At 43.8% G+C, this 27708-nt stretch overlaps 1 protein-coding gene across 4 annotated transcripts in view; it reads left to right on the plus strand.

The window, feature by feature from the left end:
- AKAP9 (A-kinase anchoring protein 9) overlaps positions 1-27708 on the plus strand; it is a 3155794-nt gene that overhangs the window by 1312332 nt on the left and 1815754 nt on the right. For all 4 annotated transcript variants that reach the window (XM_044067665.1, XM_044067666.1, XM_044067667.1 and 1 more), the window contains 2 exons: positions 9738-9878; positions 10951-11069. In XM_044067665.1, the coding sequence (XP_043923600.1) occupies positions 9738-9878; positions 10951-11069 (260 nt within the window). The remainder of the gene's footprint in view (positions 1-9737; positions 9879-10950; positions 11070-27708) is intronic.

Raw genomic sequence — 27708 nt, forward strand, 5'->3', positions numbered from 1 at the left:
GGGACCCAAGTTGACAGTAACCTCTCTTTTGACACTCACATTGCCAAAGTGGTTAGGAAGACCTTCTACATTGCCCACCTGATCATGAAGGATTCACATCCAGATCAGGAGAGGTCATTGTACCCCTGTACTCTTCACTTATCAGACCAATGATTGAGTACAACGCCCCATTCGAATGTACCTTACCCGACACCTGCAGCAGTTGGAAAGACCCCAAAAGTTCCTCACCAAAAGGATAAAGGCTCAAACATATGTCATACGATGCCCGAATGAAGAAACTCCAGCTCTATTCAGTCGCATACCGTCTGCTCAGAGGTGATCTGTGCCTGACATACAAGGCCATGTCCAACCCGCAATTAATGGACATGTTCCACCTCAAAAAATCCAAATCCACCAGAGCCACGAGAGCAAGAGACTTAAACCTCAACACGGATATAAATAGGATGTGCTGGAGGGACAGATTCATCACCCAGAGACTCCCTACACTATGGAACAGAATCCCAGTCCATGTGAGGCAGAGCCCCTCACTGACTCTGTTCAAGAGAAATCTTGACGAGTGGATGGGAGATCATAGGTTTACCCCGGGAATCATCTCTGTATCACTGCTGGACGGAGGCACAGCAAACTAATGGGTATAGTATTCTCATCCTAAGGGGTGGTGAAAGCCACACACACTCTGGCTAGGCTTATAAATGCCTTAGGGCAGATAGCCTAGTATGAACCTATGAACCTATGAAGATCTTCAGTTTATATCATGGAAGACTGCTCTGCTGCTAGCAATAACTTCAGCCAGAAGAGTCTCAGAGCTGCAGGCACTAATGGCCGTGGAACCTTTCCTCATTTTCCATCAAGACAGAGTCTCTCTACAAACTAATCCTTCCTTCATACCTAAGGTGGTTTCCAGTGTGGCTTTAAATCAAACCATCCACTTACCCACCTTCTTCCCAAATCCACAGAACAAAGGAGAAAGACTCCTGCATTCCTTGGACATTCACAGACAACTTTGTTACTACTTAGATAAAACTAAGGTTTTCAGAAAATCTGACCAGCTCTTTGTATCCTATGCTACAGCTTCACAAGGGAAGGCTATATCAAAACAAACCATTTCCAAATGGATAGGACATGCATTCATTTTTGCTACACCCATCATGGAAAACCAGTTCCTGCTACCATTAGGCCCCATTCTACCAGGGCAACAGCTACATCTACAGCCTTCCTCAGGGGGGATCCAACCAAGGAGATTTTGGAAGCTGCAACTTGGAGTTCAGTACACACCTTTACCAAACATTATCACTTACCACTTTACTCTAAGACTAGGACGGGCTTTGCCACTGCAGTTCTGCAGGGCCTTCTAGCCTCCTCTAACCCTCTATGACTCCACCACCCATCCTTAGCTTTGGGATTCTACCCAAGTGTGATGACTGCAACATGGTAACACAATGAACATAGTACAGTTTTGTACCTACCATAAATGTAGATGTTCGAGTGTTCACCCTGCTGCAGTCAAGGTTACCCTCCCTCCTTCCCCTCTGATCTAACTGGTTAAATCTCTACAATACCTTTCTGATGTATTTGCTTATAGCTGGAGGGATTTTGTGTTTTTGCTAAAATTTCTTGAATTGGTACTAATTACTGACCACCTTTTTGGGGGCACTTGTCATCTGGGGCAAGAAAAACTGAAGAAAATGGCATTGGATGCATTATTTATACCCCTGGCGCACTGACGTCAGGGAAGAAGCAACAGCAACCGACGCCGGACCAAGACTTTGGAATTCCGGCCGACTGCGGGACCACCTGACGACAGTATAACCCAAGTGTGATGACTGCAGCAGGGTGAACACTCGAACATCTACATTTATGGTAGGTACAAAACTGTACTTTACCCTCCCTCCAGCCCCCAGACTTCTCTTGGCTCTACCTTTCCTTCTTGTTTGGTGTATTTAAGCTTTCTGGTGTATTTGCTTTTTGTTCGAGGTGTACCATAACATATTATTGCTTCCCATTGGGGGGGACACCTGACATCTGGGGCAATAAAAACTGATGTAATAGCATCGGCTGCATGTTTTTATACCCCTGACGACCTGATGTCATGGAAGAAGAGACAGCATCTGACGCAGGAATACAAGACTCTGGTATTCAGGCTGGCTGAGGGCTACCTGCAGGCAGATAACCCAAATGTGATGACTGCAACAGTGAATACACTCGAACATCTACATTTATGGCATGTGTACACAACTGTACTTTTTGATTGCAGCCAGAGACAAAATGTCTGTGAAAACCTGGACTAGGAATCCTACTGCATTGTCCTTAAAGGTGAACTGATGGCCACCCTGAAAGGGTGGAAATTTTGAAATGGTTTTATAGCTTCCAGATGCTATAACACATCTTAGCAAAGCTCTGCACATGTGTATGGTAACACACATGTGCTAGAGTTTGGTTCAGTTTCTAGTAAAGGGGGTAGTGTGGGAACTAGAGGCTTACCTCTCAGCTGTACAGATTTTCACAGAATGTCCAGATATTTGCTTCATATTTTTTGTCCATTTTTCATAAAAGTGTGGTTTTCTGGCAAATTTGTGGCAAATCATCAAAGACTGAAGTTAGAAAATCATGACAGACATTTGAGTTTCAGACTTTCTACCCTTCAGAAAAATTTGTGCTTATGCAAAACCTGTTGTTCTGTAAACTTTCTAAGTTTGTAAGAACAATGTTTAAATATTGTCCATATTTTTGGGCCTTTGTCCCACTTTTATTTATGGCTTTGTCCAGATTTCTTGCTCTAAGAGGTTGAGAGGTATGACCAGACATCAGATGACCAGATGTATGTGATGTTATTCTGTAATCCGGCACTGAAATGATGTTTTAATACTAGATGAGACAGAAGTCTCAGGGTAGTCTGTTTGTGAAACCTGACAAAGAAGGACCGCTCATCCACTTCATCTTGCCTTGCTTTATTAAGTAAGAAGGAAACAGTAATTCTTTAGATCAGTTAGGAAAATGTAGTGAGATTAGTTAAGTATTGTTTTTCTGTATCTGTGTGAATCTTTTCTTCTGTGTTATTTTTAATATTTCCTGTGATTGAAACTTTGGTGTTTATTGTAAATAGATATTTAGTAGTGCCATGAACTTTTATTATTTATTACTAACTATATTTAAACTTTTCATCATGGCTGGTCTTTTAGAAAATGTTTTATTCTTTGAGAGTACTTACATTTATTTGGTGACACTGTGGCCAATCCTGAAAGCCTTGCTGCACTGGTCAAACAGTACCATTTGTATTAGTATTAATTTTATTCAGTATAATTGGATACCTGGTAAGAGCCTTAGAATAGCTGGCTTTAGTGTGTTCTGCTGGCAGTACCTACCTTATGGTCTGCCAAAGGGGGCATAGCTGGTAAATCTGTGCCAGCATTTCCTTGTGTGTGTGTGTGTGTGTGTGTGTGTGTGTGTGTGTGTGTGTGTGTGTGTGTGTGTGTGTGTGTGTGTGTAAACCAAATCTCAGAGTGTGTGTGTCAGCTATTTGGAGCAGGGACACAGAGCACTGATTTCACAGAGAGAGTGATAGAGGACCTGGCTTGGAACACTCAGCTGAGGACTTAATTGTGCAGCTGTGTTATTGGAGAGTCTTATTTGGGAGCCTGGATAGAGAGAGGGAAACCCAGCCCCAGGACTGTGTGCGCTCCCTGTGTGCACTGAAGGGAAATTTTGCTTGGTGCAGACAGCTACATCTGAAGGTACTGTGTGTATCCATTTTTGTTCCAACTTAACATCCCTCACAGGTGTCCAGAGTAAGGATTGAAACTCCTTGATTACTGGCCCAGAGGAACGTCACAATATCATAACCTGCTCAGTATGAAAGTACTGTGTGTATCCATTTTTGTTCCAACTGAACGTCCCTCACAGGTGTCCAGAGTAAGGATTGAAACTCCTTGATTACCGGCCCAGAGGAGGGACTTCTCCAATAACACAGCTGCACAATTAAGGCCTCAGCTAAGTGTTCCAAGCCAGGTCCTCTACCACCAATAAACACCAGAGTTTCAATCATAGAAATACTAAAAATAACACAGATGGGGAAAAAAAATTTCTAAGCTTGTTTCCTGTCTTTCCTGTAAGTCGTCTAGTCCAGATACAGATTTGCTGTATCCAGGACTGTCTGTAAGCTTCTGAGCCCCCCAAGCCTTTCTGTGTTGGAGGGAAGCCTTCTAGCTTAATTTTGTTTCTTAGAACTAGCCAGTTTTCTAGTTTCAGCACTCAAGTATGTTTCTTTGAGCTCAGCACTTGTTCGGAACTCATTGTAAGCACTAAATAAGCTACAAATTACTACAGCATTCAACTTTCCTCACTTGTCTAGAGGAAAACAGTTTTTAGTACTTAATAAATAAGCACCTTTCTAGGCATGTCTAAGGTTCAGCTCCCAGTGTTTTCTCCTGTCTACCTGATGAATCTGGGCATCTTGGGGAAATGCAGCAATTGCCTCATGTACACAGACAACCCTCTCCTCCTACCACCCAACACTACAACCTGTGAGAGATTCACTTATATAGCCAAACTGGAAGCAAAGCTCTCTTCACCCAAGACTGGACTAGACAGTCAAGAGGAGAAGGTAAACACTTGCACCACACCACACTCATCATATAGTCCCTCAAAACCTACACCACCAAAACACACACATAGAAACACAAAACACACACCTACATTCGCGGAGGCTCTCAAAAAAATCTACCCAAGCAACAGGGACCTCCAAAGCAGAACACAAGCAACCTTCACCCCACAACACAACCCAAATGACACATAGCCCACAAACTCAGTGTGTCACTCAACCACAGCCCATAAGGCATAACCACGTACCCAACACTGTAGTCATAGGTGACTGTGTAGTCTGGCACACTGGTGTTCCACTCACCAGGCTAAACAAGGGGGAAGTTACTGTCAGCTGCCTGTCAGGTGCCAGGATCCACCACATAGCACATGCACTCAGGTCACTCCATAGCAAGTACAAATTTGACTCTGTCATTGTCCATGTTGTTGTGAATGACCTGAGATGTACCTCCCTGTACTACATGAAATGAGGCATGGAGGAGCTGTCCAGTGTTGTAGCCCAAGCAGGTATGACCCTAGCCCTGAGTAGCATCCTGCCATCACCCAAAATGATACCACAGTACAAGGACAAAATGATTGACTTCAACAGTTGGCTAAACTTCTGGTGTCATTCTAAGGGGATCCAGTATTTGTCTGCCTGGGATGACATGATCGACAAACCCCGATGCTTTGCCATGAGATGGCCTGCATCTGTCGCCCTTGGGATTCTGGATACTGGCTAAGGCTTTTGCCACCCATATAGTGCCTTTTTTAGGCAAGATTCAAATGACAAATTCACCACCGTAACAGGTACAAGCAAGGAAAATCTGAGGGTAATGCTACTTAATGCTAGAAGTCTAAACCTCAAAATGCACTCACTCGAGGCACTCTTTAAAATGGAGAACATCGACATCTGTGCAATGACAGAGACCTGGTACAAGGCTGCAGAGAGCACCCCTGCATTCCCAGGCTATAATTCATACTATACCTTTCGGCCACCTAACCTGGACCAAAGCACTAAAGACGGAGGCGTGTCCATATTCATTAAGGATATCCACACCACCAGGCTAGTTGCCAAGCATAATGCATCCGAGATTATCCAAGTGTAACTAACTCCGGGCAAGACCACAATCAAAATTGTAGCTTGCTACACATCCCCCACCATACCCCATGATTCCCACTCCTCATTTCTTGACACACTGGAAAATATTAGGGTACAACCTAACACCCTAATAATGGGTGATTTCAACTACCTCACCATTAACTGGGAAAACTACTCATGTACCAACTCTTGTGCTCAACGTTTTCTGGAATTCATAAATTTCAAGGCCTTGGATCAACTTGTCCACACCCCCACCAGGGGCAGCAATATCCTAGACCTGGTCATTACCAACATGGGCAACCGGTGTTCCACACCAGAAGGCAATTCCTCGTTGGTCAGATTCGACCACAAGGAAATCCCCCTAGACATCCACATCCCACCCCCACCCACCCCCCCCCCCCCATTAGGGAATCCAACATAAAAAATTTCTCCAGAGCCAACTTCACGCTTCTTAAGACAGAAGTGGCAGACTTCACGGCACCCATGCTGATGGACAATAGAGATACGATTGCTGAATCCTATACAATTGCACTTTGTAAGCACTTACACGAGTGCATGGATCGTGCAATCCCTAACAGAACCAGGATGCTATCCTCCAAAAAAATGAAGCCAATCTGGTGGTCCCCTGCCATAAACAAACTCTACAGCAGAAGAAGGAAATTGTTGCAAAAAAGAGTAAAATTCCATGATTGGAGGAACTCCGTGGCCAGCATCAGTAAGAAGCTGAGATCCCTCATAAAATCCTCCAAAGCTAGTTACAAAAACAAAATCGCCACTGATTCTAAAGACAACCACAAAGCATTCTATAGCTATGTCAAGAATCTCAGTGAAAACACTCAGATCTGCTCTGAGTGACAGCGCAATGGCACTAAATATACAGAACCAACTGATTATTGCCAACATCATGGCAGATAGGTTCAGTGCTAACTTTACCCCTCTCTCATCCCCTAAAGGGCCCATCTCTATACCGGAAGAATGCAAAGTTCCTCTAATCATGGCTGCACAGGTAAAAAAGCACACTCTCCAAAGCCAAGAACACAGCATCCATGGGACCTGACAACATCCCAGGCTACGTTCTACATGAATTACAGAACGAACTGGCACCCCACCTAAGTACCATGTTCAATCATAGCCTTACCTCAGGCTTTGTGCCCACTGAATGGTGCACACCAACGGTTATCCCACTCCACAAAGGGGGGAGCCACCACGGACCCTGGGAACTATCGCCCCATTAGCCTGACGAACCTGGTCTGCAAGGCTATGGAATGTATCATCATGGAACTTATAAACAATGACATTGGTAATCTCCAAACTCTGGACCCTACCCAATTCGGGTTTGTAAAAGGCAGATCATGTCTCCTAAACCTGATAGACTTCTTTGAAGTGGTCACAAAAGCCATAGATGAGGGTAAGGTGGTTCACACAGCCTATCTAGATCTCGCCAAGGCTTTTGACACCATCCCCCACTCTGGAATTATAGATAAACTCACTAAACTAGGTATAAGTCCCTATGTCACAAGATGGGTTGCCAGCTGGCTCACTGACAGAACCCACAGTGTGAAAGTAGCAGACTCTAAATCCAACTTCAGACCAGTGACAAGTGGAGTACCACAGGCTTCTGTCCTAGGTCCTCTCCTGTTTGGTATCTATTTCTCTGAAGTACAGGCTAACACAGAAGGTCTTTGGCTAACAATGTTCGCAGATGATTTCAAACTAGGAGCCATAATCAAAACTCCTAACAATGTGGACATCTTACAAAAGGGCCTCACTGAGACAGATGCCTGGTGTCAAAGCCATGGCCTCAAGCTCAATGCCAAAAAGTGCATTGTCATCCTTTCTGATAAAAAACTCTGTACCCATGAACTACCACATAGGCGGTAGTCTACTTAACACTGAAAGTGTGATAAGAGACCTTGGGACACAGGTGGACAGTAGTCTCTCCTTTGATAATCACATTGCCACAGTTGTCAGGAAATCCTTCTACTTGGCACACCTCATCACAAAAGGTTTCTGATCCAGGAAAAAAGAGGTAATTGTTCCCCTCTACTCATCACTCATTAGGCCCATTATAGAGTACAACGCCCCTTTTGGTATGTACCTCACAAGACATCTACAAGACATCTGTGGAAAGGCCACAGAAATACCTCATAAAGAGAATTATCGGCCTCAAACAGATGCCCTACGCAGACTGTCTCAAAAAACTCCAGCTTTACTCTGTCGCATACCGCCTACTCAGAGGCGATCTCTGCCTTACATACAAAGCTATGTCAAACCCAGAGCTGTTGGACATGCTCCACTTAAAGAAATCCCATGACCTCCGAGCTACACTCTCTAGGGACCTAAAACTTGTCACCACAATAAACAGAACATGCTGGAGTGATAGATTCCTGTCCCAGAGACTTCCCATACTCTGGAAGAAACTACCTATCTATATCAAACAATGCTCCTCATTAGCACTCTTCAAGAAAAATCTTGATGATTGGATGGGAGATAGGAAATTCACCCCGGGGATCACTCCTGTGGCTCTGCTTGACAGGGGCACAGGAAAATAATTTTCTTGGGTGGCAAAAGCTAGGGTACTGTTTGGCTAGGCTTATATAGGCCCTAGGGCCAATAGCCTAGTACCTACCTGTGAACTGTTGTGTCTTGCTGATATATTAATATCACGATTGTGATGAAGAATGTGTCTGCTGAATAAGTTTAGTATTTTAACTTTCTTTGTAACTTTTACAGTTCTTAGGATGTATGCATTTGTTTCCACGTAGGTTGCAAAGTTGCATTCACAGGGATTTTGCCCAGGTGAAAGCCATCCAGCCATAAACTCTGCAAATGTCTGGTTGATGCTGTGAAATACCTTCAATGAGTTAATGCATACATTTTCAGACATTTTCACTATGCATATTGTATTCTATATTATGGTCCATAAAACCCAGCGATTTTGATATTAGATCATGTTGCTGAAATGACTTTTAAGACGTTAAAACTGAGTTAATAAAAGCAATTTACTTTAACCCCTCCATGTTCATTTGTCAAACAAATAAATTACTAGCTTTCAGTGACACCCTGCACCTTTCATGGTGCTAAAATAAGCATTCCAGATTTTTAAGTTTTCTTGGGGTGGCAATTTTTTTTTTCTGGCTGTGCGGTGCATTCACGTTGCAGATTGTTGTTTTCTCCCTGAATTTTTATTACCCTCTATTTGCTTTCTCTCACTCTTCACATCTCTGCTAACTGCCTCTTATCATTCAACATACATGCTTTCTTAACTGCTGAGTTCTCTAGAATAACAAGATTACTTGATAGCGTTTCTCTACTTGCATTCAGTGATATTGGACTGATGTGGTTCATTCACTATTGTTAGGTTATGGAAGAAGAAAGGGCCCAGGTACCTTATGTACAGCATTGTCATCCTGGTAGCTAGATCACCTGGATGAGTTTGTTCAAGATTGACATTGAACTGTACTTTTTTCTATGTACTTTTTTTTAAACTAAGGACATGCCAGAGTTTAAGCTAGGCAGAATACAGTGTTGATGTTAACCTGGATGTTTATATGTGGCATTGTCTTGTGTTTTATTCTGTACCTCCTGGGGCCGTTTGGGTTTGCCTGATCACAGCAGTGGAGTAGTAGGGTGTCACCTTAATTTGCAATGCCCAATATTTGTGGAGTAGGTGGGCATTGACACTGATTAGTTGTAATAAGTGAGTATTGCAGTTGTTTCATTGGTATGTGGATGAATGAAGTTTATAATGCTGGATGTCTAGGCTGTGCAGTCAGCTAGAAAGGTAATGAAATTAATTTTAACTTAATCAACACTACATCCAAATCATTGCAGTAAAACATCCATGCAGTCTTTATCAAGTATTCATTATTCACTTAGTGAGGAAATGCTCAGCTTTGACCCTGATTTAATTCCTTAAGGTAAATAATGAGCTCTTTTATACCATCTGCCTTTTATGTTAATAATTAGATAGCTAAATTTACTGTGGATGGTTAATAAGTACGCTGATTTTTCTGCCTCTGACAAAAAAAAATTATTTTTCATTTTTCATTCTTTACAGCATGTTGCAGTGGTCATTGAAGAGTCAGTTGCAGAAGTAGAAAGAATAACTTCAGATGACTTGCAGTTGGTTACCATGAGCAGTGTAAATGAAAGAGAGCAAAAGTCCCTGCAGAAGCAGGATTGCACTACACAAACAGAGGTAATACAATGCAATCACGAGAATCTGTTTAGCATGTTTTTGCTGCTGCTGTTGTGTGTCTGACTGTATGACAGATGGGGACAATGTCTGAGACATGGCAAACAGAGGTGAAATACAGTGGAACTGAGTGCATTAAGTCTTAAAATTTGTTATGACCCAGAGCATAATATTTTCTGATTTATTTACATGTCTTTCATAAATTAATCCCAGAAGGCCTATAGATTATTTTCAGGATAAATCTGACAAAATATATGGGGGGGTGGCAAAGATTCCAAGGAAATTCCATTACTATTTCTTAGCCAAGTGTCATGGGATGTCTAAACGTGCACTTAAACTACCTCCACTGCCTCATCTGAAGGAAAGCACCTCAGGAGTGCATGTCTCCTGAAATGCGTGCATTGCAGTATCATTACTGATAAGTGAAGCCAGACATCTAATTTCGGGATATAACCTGCAACCATCAGATCTTTCTGGCAAGTGAACTACCTGTCGAGTTACTGAGACTCTTGTTCATGCTTTAAAATGTTACTGAAGGTTGTTGAGTATTGCCTTTCCCTGCAGTGCAGAGAAGTTTTTGTTCATTCAGATGAGTGAAGCAACTATTAAGTTGACACTTGAGAGGTTTGGTTACGTGGGGGCTATTTGTATTGTGTGTTGGATTTGCTGATCATGGCCTTTAAATGAAGTGTATAAAGTTTCACTGAGAAATGAAACCTGGGCGGAGCTGACTTGTAAACTGCTCTCTTGTAGGTCAACTCTCTATTCTTGTTGTCATAGCAGCACTCAACAAGGAACCCATGTGGTGTTTATGCTGGACTGTACTGTTGCCTACCAAAAGCCCTACTGTGGATTCATTGTGTTGGATTTCTCCCTAAGTGCATAGACTTTTCACATTAAACAATGCCGCCTTGGTGCAGGTTATCATGTTCTGTGAAAAGCTGTTTATTGTGGTGTCTGATTTATACTTCAGCTGACTCTCAAGTAGCAGTTATAATAAAGAACTACAACATTATAAGGTGCTAATAAAATGACAGGGTTATTGTCTTTTTTCTCCCTTTTGCCACTACAAAAGTTGACCCCGGTTGAAACAGAAGGCCAGGAAAAGTCACAAGATCTCTCAGACTCTGAAAGTGCAACAAATGAAGAGAACATACATGACAAGCCATCTAAAGATGCACTCACGAGAGAAAGGTTAGACCATTTTGTCCTGTTGATCAAGTTCTTTTAGCTGTATGTGTGTTACATAGTTTGTGCCCTCCTTTTTCTATTTGTTATAAATAAAAGTTTTTAGTTCATTATTTCAGCTTCTGTTGTTGTATAAATGATTGTATGTGTTGTTTATCTTGTAAGATTAATATTCTGAATATAGATAAGCTTTGTTTGCAGAAGTTTTACATGTCTTAAGAAAAAATTATATAACATGATACCGATTGTAACACATCAGTCTACATCTCCCACTGACACTCTCCATCTCAGATAAATCACCTGTATACAAACTTAACACCTGTCTTTGAGGCACACTGTCTGACTTTCTTATCCCATTTTAAATATATAAATTTAAATAACCTTACTCCATAGGTACCTTAGGATGCATTTACTACTTGTTAGTCTAGTATCATAACTGTTTCGCATCATAATGCTGGAAACTTGTCATGTCTAATACCTGAAACCTTCTTTCTGTTCTAGTGAAGCGTTGTACTTGTATCTTTTATTTGATGTTTCTTGTTGTTTTATGCAACCCAGGCAGAGTGTGCAATGGCCATGTTTGATGACTGCTCTAGCCTGGTAAACAAACATTAGTCAACAAATATGTAGGTGTTCTGCCAAGGTATATAATGTAATTTAAGTCAGGTTATCTTGGTGATAAAATAGTTTTTTGAGAAGTATGTATAGTAATCGTAACTTAGACTGTTGTTCAGTATAGGAAACGGCAAGGTGAAACAGTGATAACAGTTTACATCCATGTTGGGTATCCAGCATGAGACAGGAGGCAGATAACAAGGCTGTCAGGTACTCTAGAGACAGTAGTAACTGGTTCTGTTGATAGGGAGGAGCAGGTACAGCAGGGTGCCCGTAGATGTCCGGTAGTATTTTTATGCAAAAGCGTAGCAGGCTTTGATGAGAGCTATTTAAGGACGAGAGATGCATTATAGGAAAAGCATGGCCACTCTAAGTTAAGGAAGAGGAATGCAGAGTTCTGGTTTGGAGAGATCTATTTACTAGGATCAGAAGCACACTAAAGGATCGCTGATAAGGCTGGAAGTGCAATTTCTTCTAGGGTCATTTGATTTTATTTTCAAGTGTTAAGATTTAGGAGGTTAGACCATATTTATGGTACAGGATGGATAATAATTTAACAAACAGTTACACAGTAGTGTCAAAAGATGATGAAGTTTATATATATATGTACCCATGTAGATAATAATGCAGTAATCCATACCAAGGATCTGTAGGAAAAGACAAAGACCTAGATTGGTTTGTCATACTTAGACACCTGGTACATTTGCTGACTTGTTTTGCTAGTAGGCAGTGGCAGGTATCAGAGAACTCCCTGCACCTCAGGGTGGAACTTGGTCTTTTATTTAAACAGACACAAGCCTATCATTTCAGCTGATAACTTGTAGTCGGTTATGGTAGAAGAATAATGCTTGTTCCAGTCAACAACATACCATTTCCTAGAGTATCGCTATGTACTTGGAAGCAACTTGACTTTCGTAGAGAAGAAGCTCTTCACACAGACGTTGCCTTGGATGTATTAGGTGATTGGGTAAGAAAAAGGAGAAAAGCAGTGCATGGTTTATATAGAGCAGTGGGTTACAGTGGCAAACTGCTGCTGGCTTGTTTATGAGTAGGATAAAGATCAGAGGCTTAAAAGATGGAACCCTGGTAAACTTTAAGTGAAACCAGGCAAGCAGGAGAGTGACCAGACTGAATAGCACCTTTAGGTTAGCTGTAGCTAGAAATGAACTTGATGAAATTCAAAAGTAAAGCCTACTAATGTGTTGACAGAACAAGAGTTGTTGTGTCTCAGTTTTGACCAGGTGCTTCAGCTAGCCCTGAAGAAATTCACCCCTTGCCCTTTTTCCTTTTAATTTGTTTGTGCCATGCATCCATTAAGCTCTCTACTTATTTGCACTTTGTTATTGTCTGCCTAAGGCAACATGTTCCATGGCCCAGAGGTTTGCTGTTGTGAAGAAGTTTTTTCTTAAGTCATCCCTGAATCTACTCCTTTCACGTGCCACTTATGTACATTTTGCCTCATTATCAGCCCCACCCCTTTTCTCTGTACCCTGCCAGTGAGATGTATTCATATCATGTTTCCACTATTATCATCTGCTAACACATGTCAAGCTTAGGTCTCAACTGTCATGGATTTTCTATGATGTACCAGTTCTGAGGTTTACAGCAAGCAACTTTGTGTACGCATTGAAATGGCATAAAGTAGACCACAGATTTAGAGTGACATCCCACCACCCAAAGTTAAAGAAATGCATGTAGATAGTTTTGTTGTCCATGAATTGGGCTAGCTATGTAAGTTTTAATAAAAAATATTCACTCTTTCATTCATAAACAGTAAATGAAAGATGAATGAAGTATGCTGCTGATGTTCTTCATGTTTCACTGCTGCAGTCCTAACCATTGGGTTATCCATGCTGTGGTAGCCCTCAGTTGGTCCGAATACCAGAGTCAAGCTTTTGTGCGTTGACTGCTGTTGCTTGCTGGGTGACGTCAGGTTGTCCGAGCTATAAAGGTGAGCAGGCGATGCCATTACCTCAGTCTTTCTTGTTGTTGAGCCCGTAGCAGAAGTAATTCACAACAGTGCTGTTCTGACATTTCCAGATTTCGAACTTCAGCTGAAAACGTCTAAAGCTAAGTACCCCGTTGGGATCCTTACTTTTTCTTTAACTAACCGATGTCCGAAAAAGTCAATAATTGTCTTGCCTGTGGAAAGCAAATACCACACCAAGACTTCCATTCTTACTGTGTCATTTGCTTAGGCCCAAATCACGACATACCCCCACTGTCGGTTCTGTGCCCTCTTTAATGCTAGAACTATTCATCGTAGAGCTCTGTTTGTAGCTAGTTATATTCATCTTCCATTTCCGATTACCGATATGACATCCATCAGTCAGCAAACCGCAGATCTTCTGAAAAAATGTAAAGATAAGTATAGAGACAGACCGCATAAGGCCAAGCCTTCCGACAACACCACGGCTAAAAGCGTTATCATCAGTTCTTTGGAAATGAATGAGGCGCTCTCACAGCCCCTCATGCCCGACTTGATTACTTCACACGCCTCTGCTGAGCCCCTTTTGGAGTCCTGTATGCTGCAGATGACTGCATCATCTAACAAGCCTTTGGCTATTTCTGCCTTGGTTGGGTCCAGAGCTGCTCCGCAGGCTCCGTCTTCCGAGGATACCACTCGCACTTCGGAATTCACTTCAAGGCCTTCACCCTCTCTTCCGACTAACACACCGGCAACACCGAGGGATACTCTTCAGGCCAGATTTAGAGCTACAACACAGAAAACAGCAAAAAGTCTCCATTCCACTACTCCTCCCCCTCCTCAGACTAGAATGCTTAAATTGGCAGAGGATCTCATCACTTTCATCTGAGGTAATCAGGCCACTCCAGCCAAAAGGAGAAGGGATCCTTCTCCAGGTATGCAATCGGATTTAGAGTCAGATGGATCTGACTCTTCTATTTTTGAAGAGGAAAATCCTCTTATTGCCTATGAAGACTCAGATGCAGAATAATCTATTCCTTCTGCATCACCTCCAGAGGACTTTTCCTTTGGGGAAACCCTCCACATCCTCAGGGAATCTACAGATTTCCCTCTATCCACGTAAAGACTTGAGAGTTTTTAGACCTACCCCAGCACAGGCCTCTGCCCATCCCACCCATCTTGGAGGTGGTAGATGATGTTTACCAAGAATCCAGCCTTACCCCTGACACCCTTCCACCTGCCCCCAGAAAACCTGACAGGTACTACAGGGTACCTGACTCACATAAATTCCTCTACAAAAGTCCTATAGCAGTTCCAGAGGTAATTAATCAGGGACCTAAGGGAGTTAAGCCTACCTCTGCAAAGAATCCTACTCCCTCAGACAAAGAATCCAGGGCCCTGGACAGATGGGGTAAAAAAATATATACCTCTGCAACTTTAACTATAAGGGCTCTCAACAGTCAGTTCCATATGTTAAAATATCAACAGCATACTTTGGAACTTTTGAAACAGAAAATTTCTGCTTTTCCAGATTTTGCCAGCAATAAAGAGATAGCAGAATTACTGCCCTCTCCATCTCAGGTGGCACAGCACTCCTTGCACTGTGGATTTGATGCCCTAGAAGCTTCTAGCAGGGCAGTAGTGACAGGATCTGTTATCAGAAGACATGCATGGCTGAAGGAACAACCTTTCCCTGATCATGTCAAAGCTAAAGTCATGGATGTACCTCTTGACAAAGACTGCTTGTTCGGACATAAAACTGAAGAGATACTTAAGATGGAAGACAAAGCAAAATCAATGCAGACTGTTAAAGATTTTATTCAAGTACAACCTCCTTGGTTCAGCAGAAAGTTTCCCTCTAAACACTGGTCCTTTCCTGCACCAAACAGGCAGGCACAAGGCAAAGCCCGTAGGGACATACCCACCAGGACTCAAGCTCAGGGCCAGCAAAGAACTAAACAGTGCCCCCCCCCCTCAAATACTAGAGCAGGAAGTTCAAAAGCAACCCTGTATGGAAAAAACTCTCAATGACTACCTTTCCCATCTCTGCCTGCCTCCACCACACCAAAAGCTAGGAGGAAGGCTATTTCTATGCAGAGAAAATTGGAACTCCATAACAAAAGATCAGTGGGTCTTAAAAATCATTGCTCAGGGGTACAAATTCAATTTCCAAGAACTACCACCTCCAAGAGGGTACCCAGACCTACCCCCAAACCAGTGGGCAGAAGTACTAAAACAAGTGCAAAACCTAATATCCCTAGGGGAAGTGGAACCTGTACCTCCAGAACAAGTTGCAAAGGGATTCTGTTCCAGACTATTCCTTGTTCCCAGGAAAGAGGGGACTTGGCGTCCCATCCAGGACCTATCCATCAGAACCTTCTTGGTAATCCCAAAATTACAACAGCTGCTAGCAATGCTGCCAAACAAATCTTGTGTGGTCACCTTAGACCTAAAGGATGCTTACCTGCACATCCCAATAAGAGAATCATGCAGAAAATTCCGGTGCTTCAGAACAGGATCACTACACTTTCAATTCTCTTCTTTGCCCTTTGGCTTATCTACTGCTCCCAGGATATTCACCAAATGTCTATCTCCTGCCATTGCCTTTTGCAGGCAAAACAATGTACAGATTTACCCTTACCTGGACGACTGTCTCATCCAGGCAGACTGCAAGGAACTGCTCCTGCAGCACCTCTCATTTGTAAAAACCCTACTCACCTCTCTGTGGTTCACTATCAATGAAAGGAAATCAAAGCAGACACCTACCAAGAAAATCATATTTCTGGAAGCCTTACTGGACACAGAACAGCAAATGGCCTTTCTGTCCCCAGAAAAAGAAAGTTTCCTACCAAAATACTTCACTACTCTGGCCTCCCAAACCCAGCTTTCTGCCAGGAAATTCCTACAAACCCTAAGGTACATGGCCTCATGCATCCTCCTGGTAACGCTGGCCAGACTACACATGAGGAAAATTCAGTGGTACCTAAAGAACTTATAGTGTCAGCACTCACAACCTCTGGACACCTCCTTGCCTGTGATCCCTTGCATAAGATCTGAGTTCCTCTGGTGGCCCAGGCTTGTGCTCTGAACAAGGGACTTCCATTTACCCTCCCGTCCTTCAGACCAGACCATAACTACAGATGCTTCAGACATAGCCTGGGGTGCCCACCTAGAAGGCAGATGTGCCCAAGGTCTCTGGGACGCACAAATACTACCCTTGCACATCAAACAAAAGGAAATGATAGCAGTACAACACTCTCTGGCATCCTTCAAACTCTACCTTAAACCAGGTGTTCTTCTCATAAAAACAGAAAACACCACAGTCATGTAATACATCAACAAACAGAGAGGGACTCGATCTTACACCCTCTGCAGACTAGCCATGAACCTGTAGCTAGTAGCCTCATCCATGGGACTACATCTTCTAGCCCAATACCTACCAGGCATCAACAACACCCTGGCAGACTACCTAAGCAGAAACCTTCTGGGCCAACATGAATGGCAAATCCACAGAGACATTTTTCTGCAAATTACCCACACATGGAGACCCCACAGGTGGACCTCTTTGCCTCTCATTTAAATCACCAAGTACAGAAATTCTGGACCAGGGAGTACCGTCACTTGGCCTGGAAGGTCGATGCCCTGACCTTCCCTTGGAATACCCTCTTTGTGTATGAATTCACATCGCTACCTCTCATTCCAAAATTATTAATCAAGGTAAGGGGGGAAAAACCAAGAGCAGTACTCATTGCCCCAGATTGGCCCAGACAGCAGTGGTATCCACGGCTGTGCAGCCTATCTCACCAGCCCCCCTGGCAGCTACCTCTGATACCTCACCTGCTGTCCCGGGGGCGAGGGGAGCAATGCTGCACCCAGACCTTCAGACACTCAATCTCTCAGCATGGCTTATTCTACCAAAACCAACAAGGAATCTATGCTAAGCAAGCAAGTCCTTGACATCATCACAGAAGCCAGAAGGCCCAGCACCAGAAAATCTTACGTTGGAAAATGGAAAAGGTTTTGCTCCCGGAGCCAGTCCAAGGGGGCAGGCATACACCTTCCTTCCATTCCTCTTATTCTAGATTATCTTGCTGAGCTTCTTAATAAGGGTCTGTCCTTCTCCTCCATAAGGATCCATGCCTCTGCCATCTCAGCACACTTTGATGCAGAACAGCCATTGTTCTCCACCCTCTTATCAAACAATTAATTAGAGGAGCCTGTAATATCTGGTCTCCCAGAAGACAGCACACCCCAGCCTGGGACCTGAACTATGTTTTAGAAAAGCTTACTCTGCCTCCCTTCGAGTCTGCAGCAGCCTTAGAACTAAAGTACCTCTCTTGGAAGACTGCCTTTCTCCTGGCTATTATTTCAGCAAGGAGAATGTCAGAGCTTCAAACCTTAATGGCCATTAAGCCATTTATCATCTTCCATGCAGACAAGGTCTCCCTGAGAACCAATCCCTCATTCATGCCAAAGGTGGTTTTGGATCTTACCCTCAACCAGGCCATCCTCCTGCCCACCTTCTTCCCTAATCCTCAGAACAAGGGAGAAAGTATACTGCATTCTTTGGATATGCACAGGCAACTCAGATTTTATCTGGATCATACAAAGACATTCAGGAAAACTGACCAGCTCTTGGTCAGCTTTAAAACAGGGGGACAGGGGAAAACAATATCCAAACAGACCATTTCCAAATGGATAGCACACTGCATCCAATTTTGCTACTCCTTGCATGGAAAACCACTCCCTAGGACCATCAGAACCCATTCCACTAGGGCAACCTCTACTTCCACAGCATTCCTTAGAGGGGTACCCACCAAGGACATCCTGGAATCTGCCACATGTACTTCAGTCCACACCTTCACCAAACATTACCATCTGAACCTATTCTCAAAAGCTAGGGCCGGGTTTGCCTCTGCAATTCTGCGGGGCATGCTCACCCTATCTTAAGTTTCTGTTAATCTTCCACCTTTCTCCTCAGCTTTGGGAATCTTCCCAGTGGTTAGGACTGCAGCAGTGAAATACAAAGAACATAGTACAGCTGTGTACACTTACCATAAATGTCGAGTTCAAGTGTATTCACTGCTGCATTCATGTTTTCCCTCCCTCCTTCCCCATTATATCTTCTTTCCTTACAGAGGCACATATTTCTATGGGGGTCTCTGACCCTAGGACTACTAATAATTATTAAAATTGGACTTCTTTGGTTGGTTAAGGCAAGAAAAACTGAGGTAATGGTGTCAACTGCTCTCCTTTATAGCTCGGACAAACTGACAGCAGCAACGCACAAAACCTTAACTTTGGTATTCGGACCGACTGAGGGCTACCACAGCATGGATAACCCAGTGGTTAAGACTGCAGCAGTGAATACACTCGTACATCTACATTTATGGTATATGTACACCACTGTACTTTCTGTACGTAAGAAGCCATATTTTTTTTCCTGTAGTAGCTGCACACTGACTTGCAACTAAATTAGGAAAAAATGTAGTAGCTACTCTGAGCAGGTGTTGGACTCCAGAAATGTAACTGCATTTTGCCTTTATTGTTTTTTTCTTTTTTTTCAATAATCATTTTTATTGTTTTGCAAAACCATTATACATTTCACACACTATTTACATTATGTACAATATTGCTTCCAATGTTTTAGTTCCATTTTGAATTTCCCTATAATACATTACGAATAAATATCATTTTAACCAAGTACAGGAAAATAAAATCACAAAAAATTAAACATAAAAGCATCTACAATAGACAATTATAAACCAACTCAAGCCAATAATTTGTATTATTTCTACATTTTCTATCTAATCCAAGAATGTATTGGTACACATACAGAATGTCCTGACGGAAAGTGGATAGGAACCGCTACGCCAAAATAATATTAAAGATTTGTTACTTTATTGTTTTTTTAATAAATGAAGTGTTGTTAAGTTTTAGTTCTTGCATTTTTTACTGTGATCAGCAGCTTGTTTTGTTGGTTGTGAGATTGCTAAGGTAGAGGGCTGCACATTTTTATACTACTTTTTTAGGAATTCCTGAACAGTTATGGACAAAACGTCATTCTCTTATAAAATGTGTAAATTAATGAAAGCAAGAGAGCTAAGCTTTTCTCGTTTGTGTTTCTCTGAATAATCAACTGTAGATTTTCAATGAGGTGAAGAAAGGAAAAGAAAAGAAATTAAAGGAAATGTTCATTTTATGCTTAGAGACGTAAAAAATGCATTGTGCTTACTTTCTGTTTATGTATGGTATGTTTGATTGTGGCTGTCTGGAGATGGAGAGATGTATGTACATTGATTGTGTGTGTGTGTGTGTGTGTGTATATATATATATATATATATATATATATATATATGTATATGTATATGTATATATATATATATATATATATATATATATATATATATATATATATATAAATATATATATATATATATATATATATAAATGTATGTATATATATATATATATATATATATATATATATATATGTATACACACACATATACATACATACATATGCATGTATGGTTGTAACTCAAAAGGTCGAATACTCATTTGTTGAAAATTGTTTTGTGAGTGTAGAAAAGAGAATGCACAAAAGAATGAGTGCTCATACGTGTGAACCATATGTGGCTGAATTTAATTTTATATAGTTTAGGTAAGTAGGAGTGTGCAAGAAAATTAAGGTTTCAGTGAAAAAGTGGTGTTTGTGAAGATGTGCAAGACTGATACGGCACTTGTTTATGTGGAAGTGTGTTAAGGGTTAGGTAAAGGGATAAATACAGTGATGTTATGTGATCCTATCTCGCCTACATTCTGACTGATGGGTTCGGAGCTGATCCCTCGGCTCCGACTCGGCACGCTTATGCCAAAGAGCGAAGTCTCTTACTGGCTGAGCTTACCATATCCCAGGATGCACCACTACCAGTCCCCCAGATCTCGTTTGCCGCTAACAAGTGAAGACGTGGTCTCGAGCTGGCTGAGTTAAGTAGTGATTATTTCAGTAGTTTTTCTGTCAGGATTTTCTTCATTCTCAACAAAAAGCTGTTTTAACAGCTATTCTTGTGTTTAGAGTGCGTTTGACAAAATTCACTTGGTGAATTCTTGTGTTGTGAGTGTGGACTAGGAGTACCTCTTGTTTGGAAAGGCCTTTCCCGGTCTTTTTATTTGTAGGTGACTTCGGTTCTGTTTCGGATCTTTTTATATTTCTATTCTTAAAGAAGAACTAGCAGAGAGAAATTATTCAAATTTACAGAGTTTGTGCTGTATTTTGACTACAGAGTATTGCGAGTGATAACTGTAAGCCTATTCTAGGTGTGTCACCAGTGTTTCTTCCAGTTAGTTTTTCTGAAATTTTTGATTATGTCTCAGAATCCTAGGCCTTCGGGCTTTAAGAAATGTGTAAAATGTAGCTTCAAAATGTCCATCACGGACGATCACTCGCTCTGTGTGTATTGCTTAGGGGCAAAACATTTACAGGAATCATGTAGTGTATGTCACGCTTTTTCCTCAAGGGTCCTCCAGGAGAGGAAAAATAAATTAATTCTTAAGGGATTAATTAAACCTTCTTTCGAAGAAGCTTTGGCATCCTCTCCTTCTCCGGCCAAAAAGAAAAGGGCGTCGGCTCCGACCAGTCCGTCGGATCCGATCGCTAAGAAACAAAGGCAGGCCTCTCCTTGCTCCAAGGACTTGGGCCGAGGTCGGAACGATCTGCCTCGATGCCACCAGTATCGACTCCTCTGGCTTCGGAGCCGATAGCTGGGGCATCTTCGTCGGCTCCACTGCTCTCGGAGCCGACAAAGGTTGCCCGCTCAGACACTTCCTCCTCGGCGAAGTCCACCTCGGCACCGATGGAATCTGGTGTGTGTATTCCTTCGGCGCCGATAGTCGTCGAGTCTCCTCGGAGCCGGTCCCCTAGCCCTTTGGGGCCGTTGGAGAGGCCATCTCGAACCCGTTCTGTTTCCTCTCGGTCTTCGAGGATGTCAGATTCTGATATAGACAGGGTGCTCCAAAGACTGTTCCAGTCCCCAGTCTTCCAAAAATTTGTTTCGGTTCCGACCCAGTTGGCTTCGGAGCCGATGACCTTGGCCCACCCCATTGCCATTCCTCCTCCGACTGCTTCGGCTCCGTCGGAGCAGGTGCTGTCGGAGCCGGTGGAGATGTCAGGGTCGGCTCCGACCCTTACTCCAACCCGGGCCTTCGGGTCCGAGTTTGGTACGCGGACTTCTTCGGCTGGACCCGGGGGTGATGTTTCGGGGCCTATGCTTTCGGTTCCGAGCCTCCCCCTCGGTGCTTCGGCTGCGGGACTTCCGTTGGCTATCACGGCTCTGGGGACCGGACACTCCCAGGATTCTGGGGGTCCGGCTTTCAGAGCCATGAGGAGTGCCTTGGCCAAGTCCTCTTCGGCCATCTCTCCGGCTTTACCGGCACCTTCCTGGGCGTGGAGACTGGGTCTTTGGCAGTTCCCTGTCCGTAGTCAGCGGAGCCCGGGCCTGAGGTTACCCCAGTGGGGTTCCCCTCCTCCTGAGGGTTCTTGAGTTGTCTTCGGAGGAACCCCAAGGAAGAGATCGTGCAAGAGGAAGCACGTGGACTCCCCGAGTCTATTACATCAGACACTGATCTGGATGATGCAGAGGGGTCCCAGTCGTCCTCGGATGATGTCTCGTTTGCAGACATCTTAGAGATCCTCAAACAACGAGGCGGCTGGATATCCAAACCCCCCTCTGCTGACGAGTCAGTGCTCCTCAAGGCCTTTGGGGCTCAGCCCTCCGCCTCCTGGGTGTCTCCGCCCTTGACGAGCTTCTGGATTTAGTTTGTCGAAGGTGGGAACATCCAGATACCGTGGAACCAGTCCCTTCTCGTCCAAATAAATTTTTGTCTGCTCCCCCCGAGAAGGAGTTCCTCACTAAAGGAGTGGCTGTAGATGCCATGGTGGTGGCATCTGCTACACAACAGGTCGTGGCAGAGGCTTCAACGTCCGTCCATCCTCCTAATAAGGAGTCTAGGAGTATGGACAGGTACGGAAGCACCCTGACTTCAGCGGCCTTTACTTTAAGGTCTCTGAATTATTTGGCACATTTTACCAGGCTTCAGAGGGATCTGGTCAAGGAGTTGTCAGATTCCCTCGCGGGTAACCTACCTGAGCAGCTAGCCCAGTCGGTTAGCTCTCAGTTGGCTATCCTTACGTCAATTTCTAACTCGTCCATGAGGCTCATTTCCTATGCGGCGAAGGGGCGGGTAGAGCGGCAGGCACAGGCGTGGCTCTACGGAGACAAGCCTGGCTCCGCTTGTCAGTTTGCGGAGGCCTTCAAGTCTTCCTTCGCCGACGCTCCCTTTGATGGGTCCTCATTGTTTGGACCCAAGGTTAAAGACACCCTTACCCGCTGTGAGCAGGAGGGAAAAACTTTATCTGCCGTAGGTGCCCGTTATTCCACTCCCTTTCGGCCTTACCCCAAGGCTAAAGGAGGGAAAATGTGGTTCCACAAATCTCGCAAGTTTTTCTCCCAACAGCAGGAAGATTCCCCTTCCAGAGGCAGAGGACGGGGAAATTTTTCAGGGAGACGCCGTCCCAGAGGCGGCAGAGGGCCCCGCAATTCTGGAGACCGAGTCCTTTCGTGGCTCTTCAGCCTCCCACACGACATGAGGGATTGCCCGGCTGTGCTGCTCCGGAGCCAGTCTGGTGTCGTTTGCCAAGCACCTAAAAGCCTGGGAGTCAATCACTCAGGACAGATGGGTGCCGGATCATTGCCGGAGGTTACACCATCCCATTCACATACTCGCCCCCACCGTCCAAAAGAATCCCGGACCCACCACCCAGTCAAAGGGAAATGGCAGCCGCAGAAGCTTTAAAGCTGCTAAAAAAAGGAGTCATCCAACCGGTCCCCACAGACCAGATCGGATCAGGAAATTACTCCAGGTTCTTTTTAGTGCCAAAAGGCAGGGGACCTGAGACCAATATTGGATCTCAGCAGACTGAACCAATCCGTCACGAAATCCAAATGCCGAATGGTCACGTTACAATCCATTCTCCCATTGTTGGAGAAGGATGTTTGGATGTGCTCCATAGACCTCAAGGACGCCTATTATCACATACCGATACATCAGGCGTCCAGGAGGTATCTGCGCTTCAGCCTGGGAGTCAGTCATTACCAATTTTGCGCTCTGCCCTTTGGTCTCACCACAGCCCCCAGGGTGTTCACCAAGTGTTTGGCAGTAGTGACGGCTCACCTGAGAAGTCTTGGATTCCAAGTGTTTCCCTATCTCGACGACTGGCTCCTGACTGCCACCACCAGGCATCTACTAATGGACAACCTCAAAGCCACCATCTCCTGGGTATTACCCTGGGGATTACATTCAATTGGTCAAAGTCTGTCTTGCTGCCCTCTCAGCATAAAGTTTATAGGAGCAGAGATAGACTCAAGATTGATCTTGGCGTCTTTCTTCCTGCCGAAAGGATCCAAACTTTACAGGGCCAAGTTCAAGCTCTGATCTCGAGATCCAAAGCCCCAGCCAGGATGGTTCTACAAGTTTTAGGCTCAATGTCTGCCACGGTTCTTTTGGTTCCTCTGGCAAGATTACACATGAGGATTCTTCAGTGGCTATTGTCAACTCAATGGTCTTTTCAGGATCTTCCCTCAATCATCACATCATGATTACGGAAATATGCAAAGGGACCTTCGCTGGTGGCTTCAGACATCCAATTTGGATCAAGGAAAACCCTTTGTTCTCCCTCTCCAGTGGTTACCCTGACGACAGATGCCTCCCAGATAGGGTGGGGGCATTGTCTGGGCAGGCTAGTTCAGGGCTCCTGGCTTCCAGGCGAAGCTCTTCTCCACATCAACGTGTTGGAGATGAGGGCTGTACTTCTATCCCTACAAGACTTACACAAGTTTCTTCCTCAGGGCATCATCGCCATCCACACAGACAACATGTCGGTGGTTTGGTATCTGAACAAACAAGGAGGGGCCAGATCATACCCCTTTGCAGAGAGGCCATGAGAGTGTGGGAATGGGCTGTAGCTACCAACCGCTTCTTGGTAGCGACCCACATCCCGGGAAAGTCAAATATATTGGCAGACAAATTGAGCAGGACAATTCTCTCTCCTCACGAGTGGTCTCTAAACCACACAGTAGCAGCTCAGGTTTTCAGGAGATGGGGGACGCCGTGCTGCGACCTATTTGCAACTCCACTGAACACCAAGTGCCAAAGGTTCTTCTCCTTGATCCCACATCAGGGAGTACCAGCCATGGATGCTCTAGCACAACCTTGGCCAACAGGGCTACTTTATGCCTTTCCACCAATTCCGCTTCTTCCCAGAGTTATTCAAAAAGCTTCTCAACTGGGGTCTTCAATGATTCTGATTGCCCCGTACTGGCCTCGTCAGGTATGGTTTCCCTACCTGAAGAAGCATGCAGTGGACGATCCGTGGACTTTAGACCTAATTCCGGACTTGCTAATCCATCAGTCGGGACATCGGCATCAGTCCCTTCAATCTTTGAAATTGACAGCTTGGCTCCTCCACTTCCGACCTTAGTTAGAAGGCACACACTAGACCCGGAAGTTGTTCACATTTTATCTTCGGCCCACAAACCCACCACTAACAAATTGTACCTTAGTAAGTGGAAGAGGTTTGCTATCTGGGCTCAACTCAAGGGCTTAGACCCTATCACTGCTCCTGTCCCAGAGGTCTTGAAATTCTTAACATCCCTGTTTAATCAGGGATCTTCTGTCTCAACTATTAAAGTCCAACTAGCGGCTATCTCTAAATTCCACGAATCCATGGATCCTCCTTTGATGAGCAGCAGACTATGCAAAACTTTCATTAAAGGTGCAAGCCTATTAAGACCCCAATTTTTCATCCTGCACCTCCGTGGGATCTTGATTTGGTGCTTGGCGCATTAACATCCCCCTTCGAACCGGCTGCTACATGCGAGTTAAAATATCTGTCTTGGAAAACTGCCTTCTTAGTTGCAATTACTTGGCAAGAAGAGTTTCAGAGCTTCAAGCCCTGTCTATTAAGCCACCGTACTTGATTTTCCACAAGGATAGAGTGTCACTTAGGCCTAATCCATCCTTTGTCCCAAAGGTCTGTTCTAGTTTCTGCCTCCAACAATCTCTAGAGCTACCGGTTTTCTTCCCAAAATTCTCCAATGAAGCAGAATACACTCTTCATAAATTGGATGTTCACAGGCAATTACGCTTCTATTTAGACAGGACTCAGCAACCGTAAGTCAGACCAGTTGTTTGTGTCCTTCTCAGATAATAAACTGGGCCAAACCATCACAAAAGCTACTATCTCAAAATGGATCAGAGATTGCATAACTCAGGCTTATTCTTCGAATAAGCAACTTACAACATCTATCAATGCACATTCTACCAGAGCTATGGCTACTTCTATAGCTTTTCATTCCATGATCGCTATATCGCAAATCTGTGCTGCGGCTACTTGGTCCAATCCGCACACTTTCATTTCCCACTACAAATTGGATGTGGCATCTAAAGGACGAGCTTCATTTGGTTCCACGGTACTCAGGAGTGTTTTCCAGTGAGCCACCCAGGATTCAGGTGCTAGGGACGCTGTCCCATCAGTCAGAATGTAGGCGAGATAGGATCACATAACATCTTTTAGTTATGTACTCACCATAACTTCAGATGTTTGGGATCCATCTCGCCTACATTCCTAATACCCACCCTCCTTCCCCCTGCCTTGGAGATCAGAAGAGATTGAACGGTTTTGAGTTCTACTGTTTTATCTTGTTTCATCTGACGATGTTATATAAGCAGGGTATGCATGTGTGCATGTATGCAGACAAACTAGATCTGGGGGACTGGTAGTGGTGCATCCTGGGATATGGTAAGCTCAGCCAGTAAGAGACTTCGCTCTTTGGCATAAGCGTGCCGAGTCGGAGCCGAGGGATCGGCTCCGAACCCATCAGTCAGAATGTAGGCGAGATGGATCCCAAACATCTGAAGTTATGGTGAGTACATAACTAAAAGTTGCACATGTTTGGTATAGTGTGTATTCTGTTTCCATTTTGTCTTCTGTAGTGGTACTGTTAGTTACTAACTCTTGTGTAGCACTAACCCTGCCCCTAATCATACACGTTGTTACTAAAAACCTTTTACCTAACAGTACTACCAAATAGACACTTAATCACAGTTTTTTAGATGAGATTTACTGATGCAGTGTTTTTTTTTTTTAATGTGAGAGAAATATTCACTCTTTTGTATTTCACTGTTAGTGGTGGTAGTTTAGTGTTTTGTGATTCTCTCTTTTTTGTTGTACAATTTGTGAGTCTCTCTTCTGAGTTGTCAGCCTTTCATGGTAGAATCATTTATGTACATATATGCGTGTGTGTGTATCTATTTAGGCACATGTGTTAAACACACATGCATACATATGTAAACACACACACACGCACAAACACACACACACTTGTATGTATGCAGATATATTTAGTCCAGTCAACAAAGAATAAATAAAAAATGTGTTTGTTTACTGGGATGAGATGCTGATCAACAGTTAGTGACCAATTTCAGGTCCAGGTCAGATTGTAGGATACAGCAGTAAAACATCAGATCTGATGTTGACACTGTCATTCTTCCTCAGCCTGTGGGGTCTTGGTCTGACTTGGCTGCTTTCCAAGCTGAGAGATCAAAACTCAAACCCCTCCCATCCTACCCATAATGCCTCATTCACCCAATCTGCCTTAGATCTCATTTGCTGCTCATAGAGTACGCTCAAGGTTTTTGTAGCTCCAGAGCTGCTCCAGTTTTCTGAGAGATTTCCTTTGGACAAGTGAGTTAAACTACTCTTTAGTTTGTTTCTTATCATCTTCTCTCCTATCTAGTCTTGTACTTAGCTGATGTTCTTCGTGTCACATTTGGGTTATCTGCCTGCAGGTAGCCCTCAGTCGGCCTGAATACCACAGTCTTGAGATTTCTGTGTTAGATGCCGTCGCTTGTTCCATGACGTCAGGACGTCATTGGTATAAAACATGCAGCCGATGCCATTACATCAGTCTTTCTTGACATGCGGTGCCTGAAGCAGAAGCAGTTCGCAAGTGCCAGTCGGCCATCTCCTGAAATTTTCATTTT

This window comes from Protopterus annectens, chromosome 3.part1 (assembly GCF_019279795.1).
Source record: "Protopterus annectens isolate FY-2018-M chromosome 3.part1, PAN1.0, whole genome shotgun sequence".
NCBI lineage: Eukaryota > Metazoa > Chordata > Ceratodontiformes > Protopteridae > Protopterus > Protopterus annectens.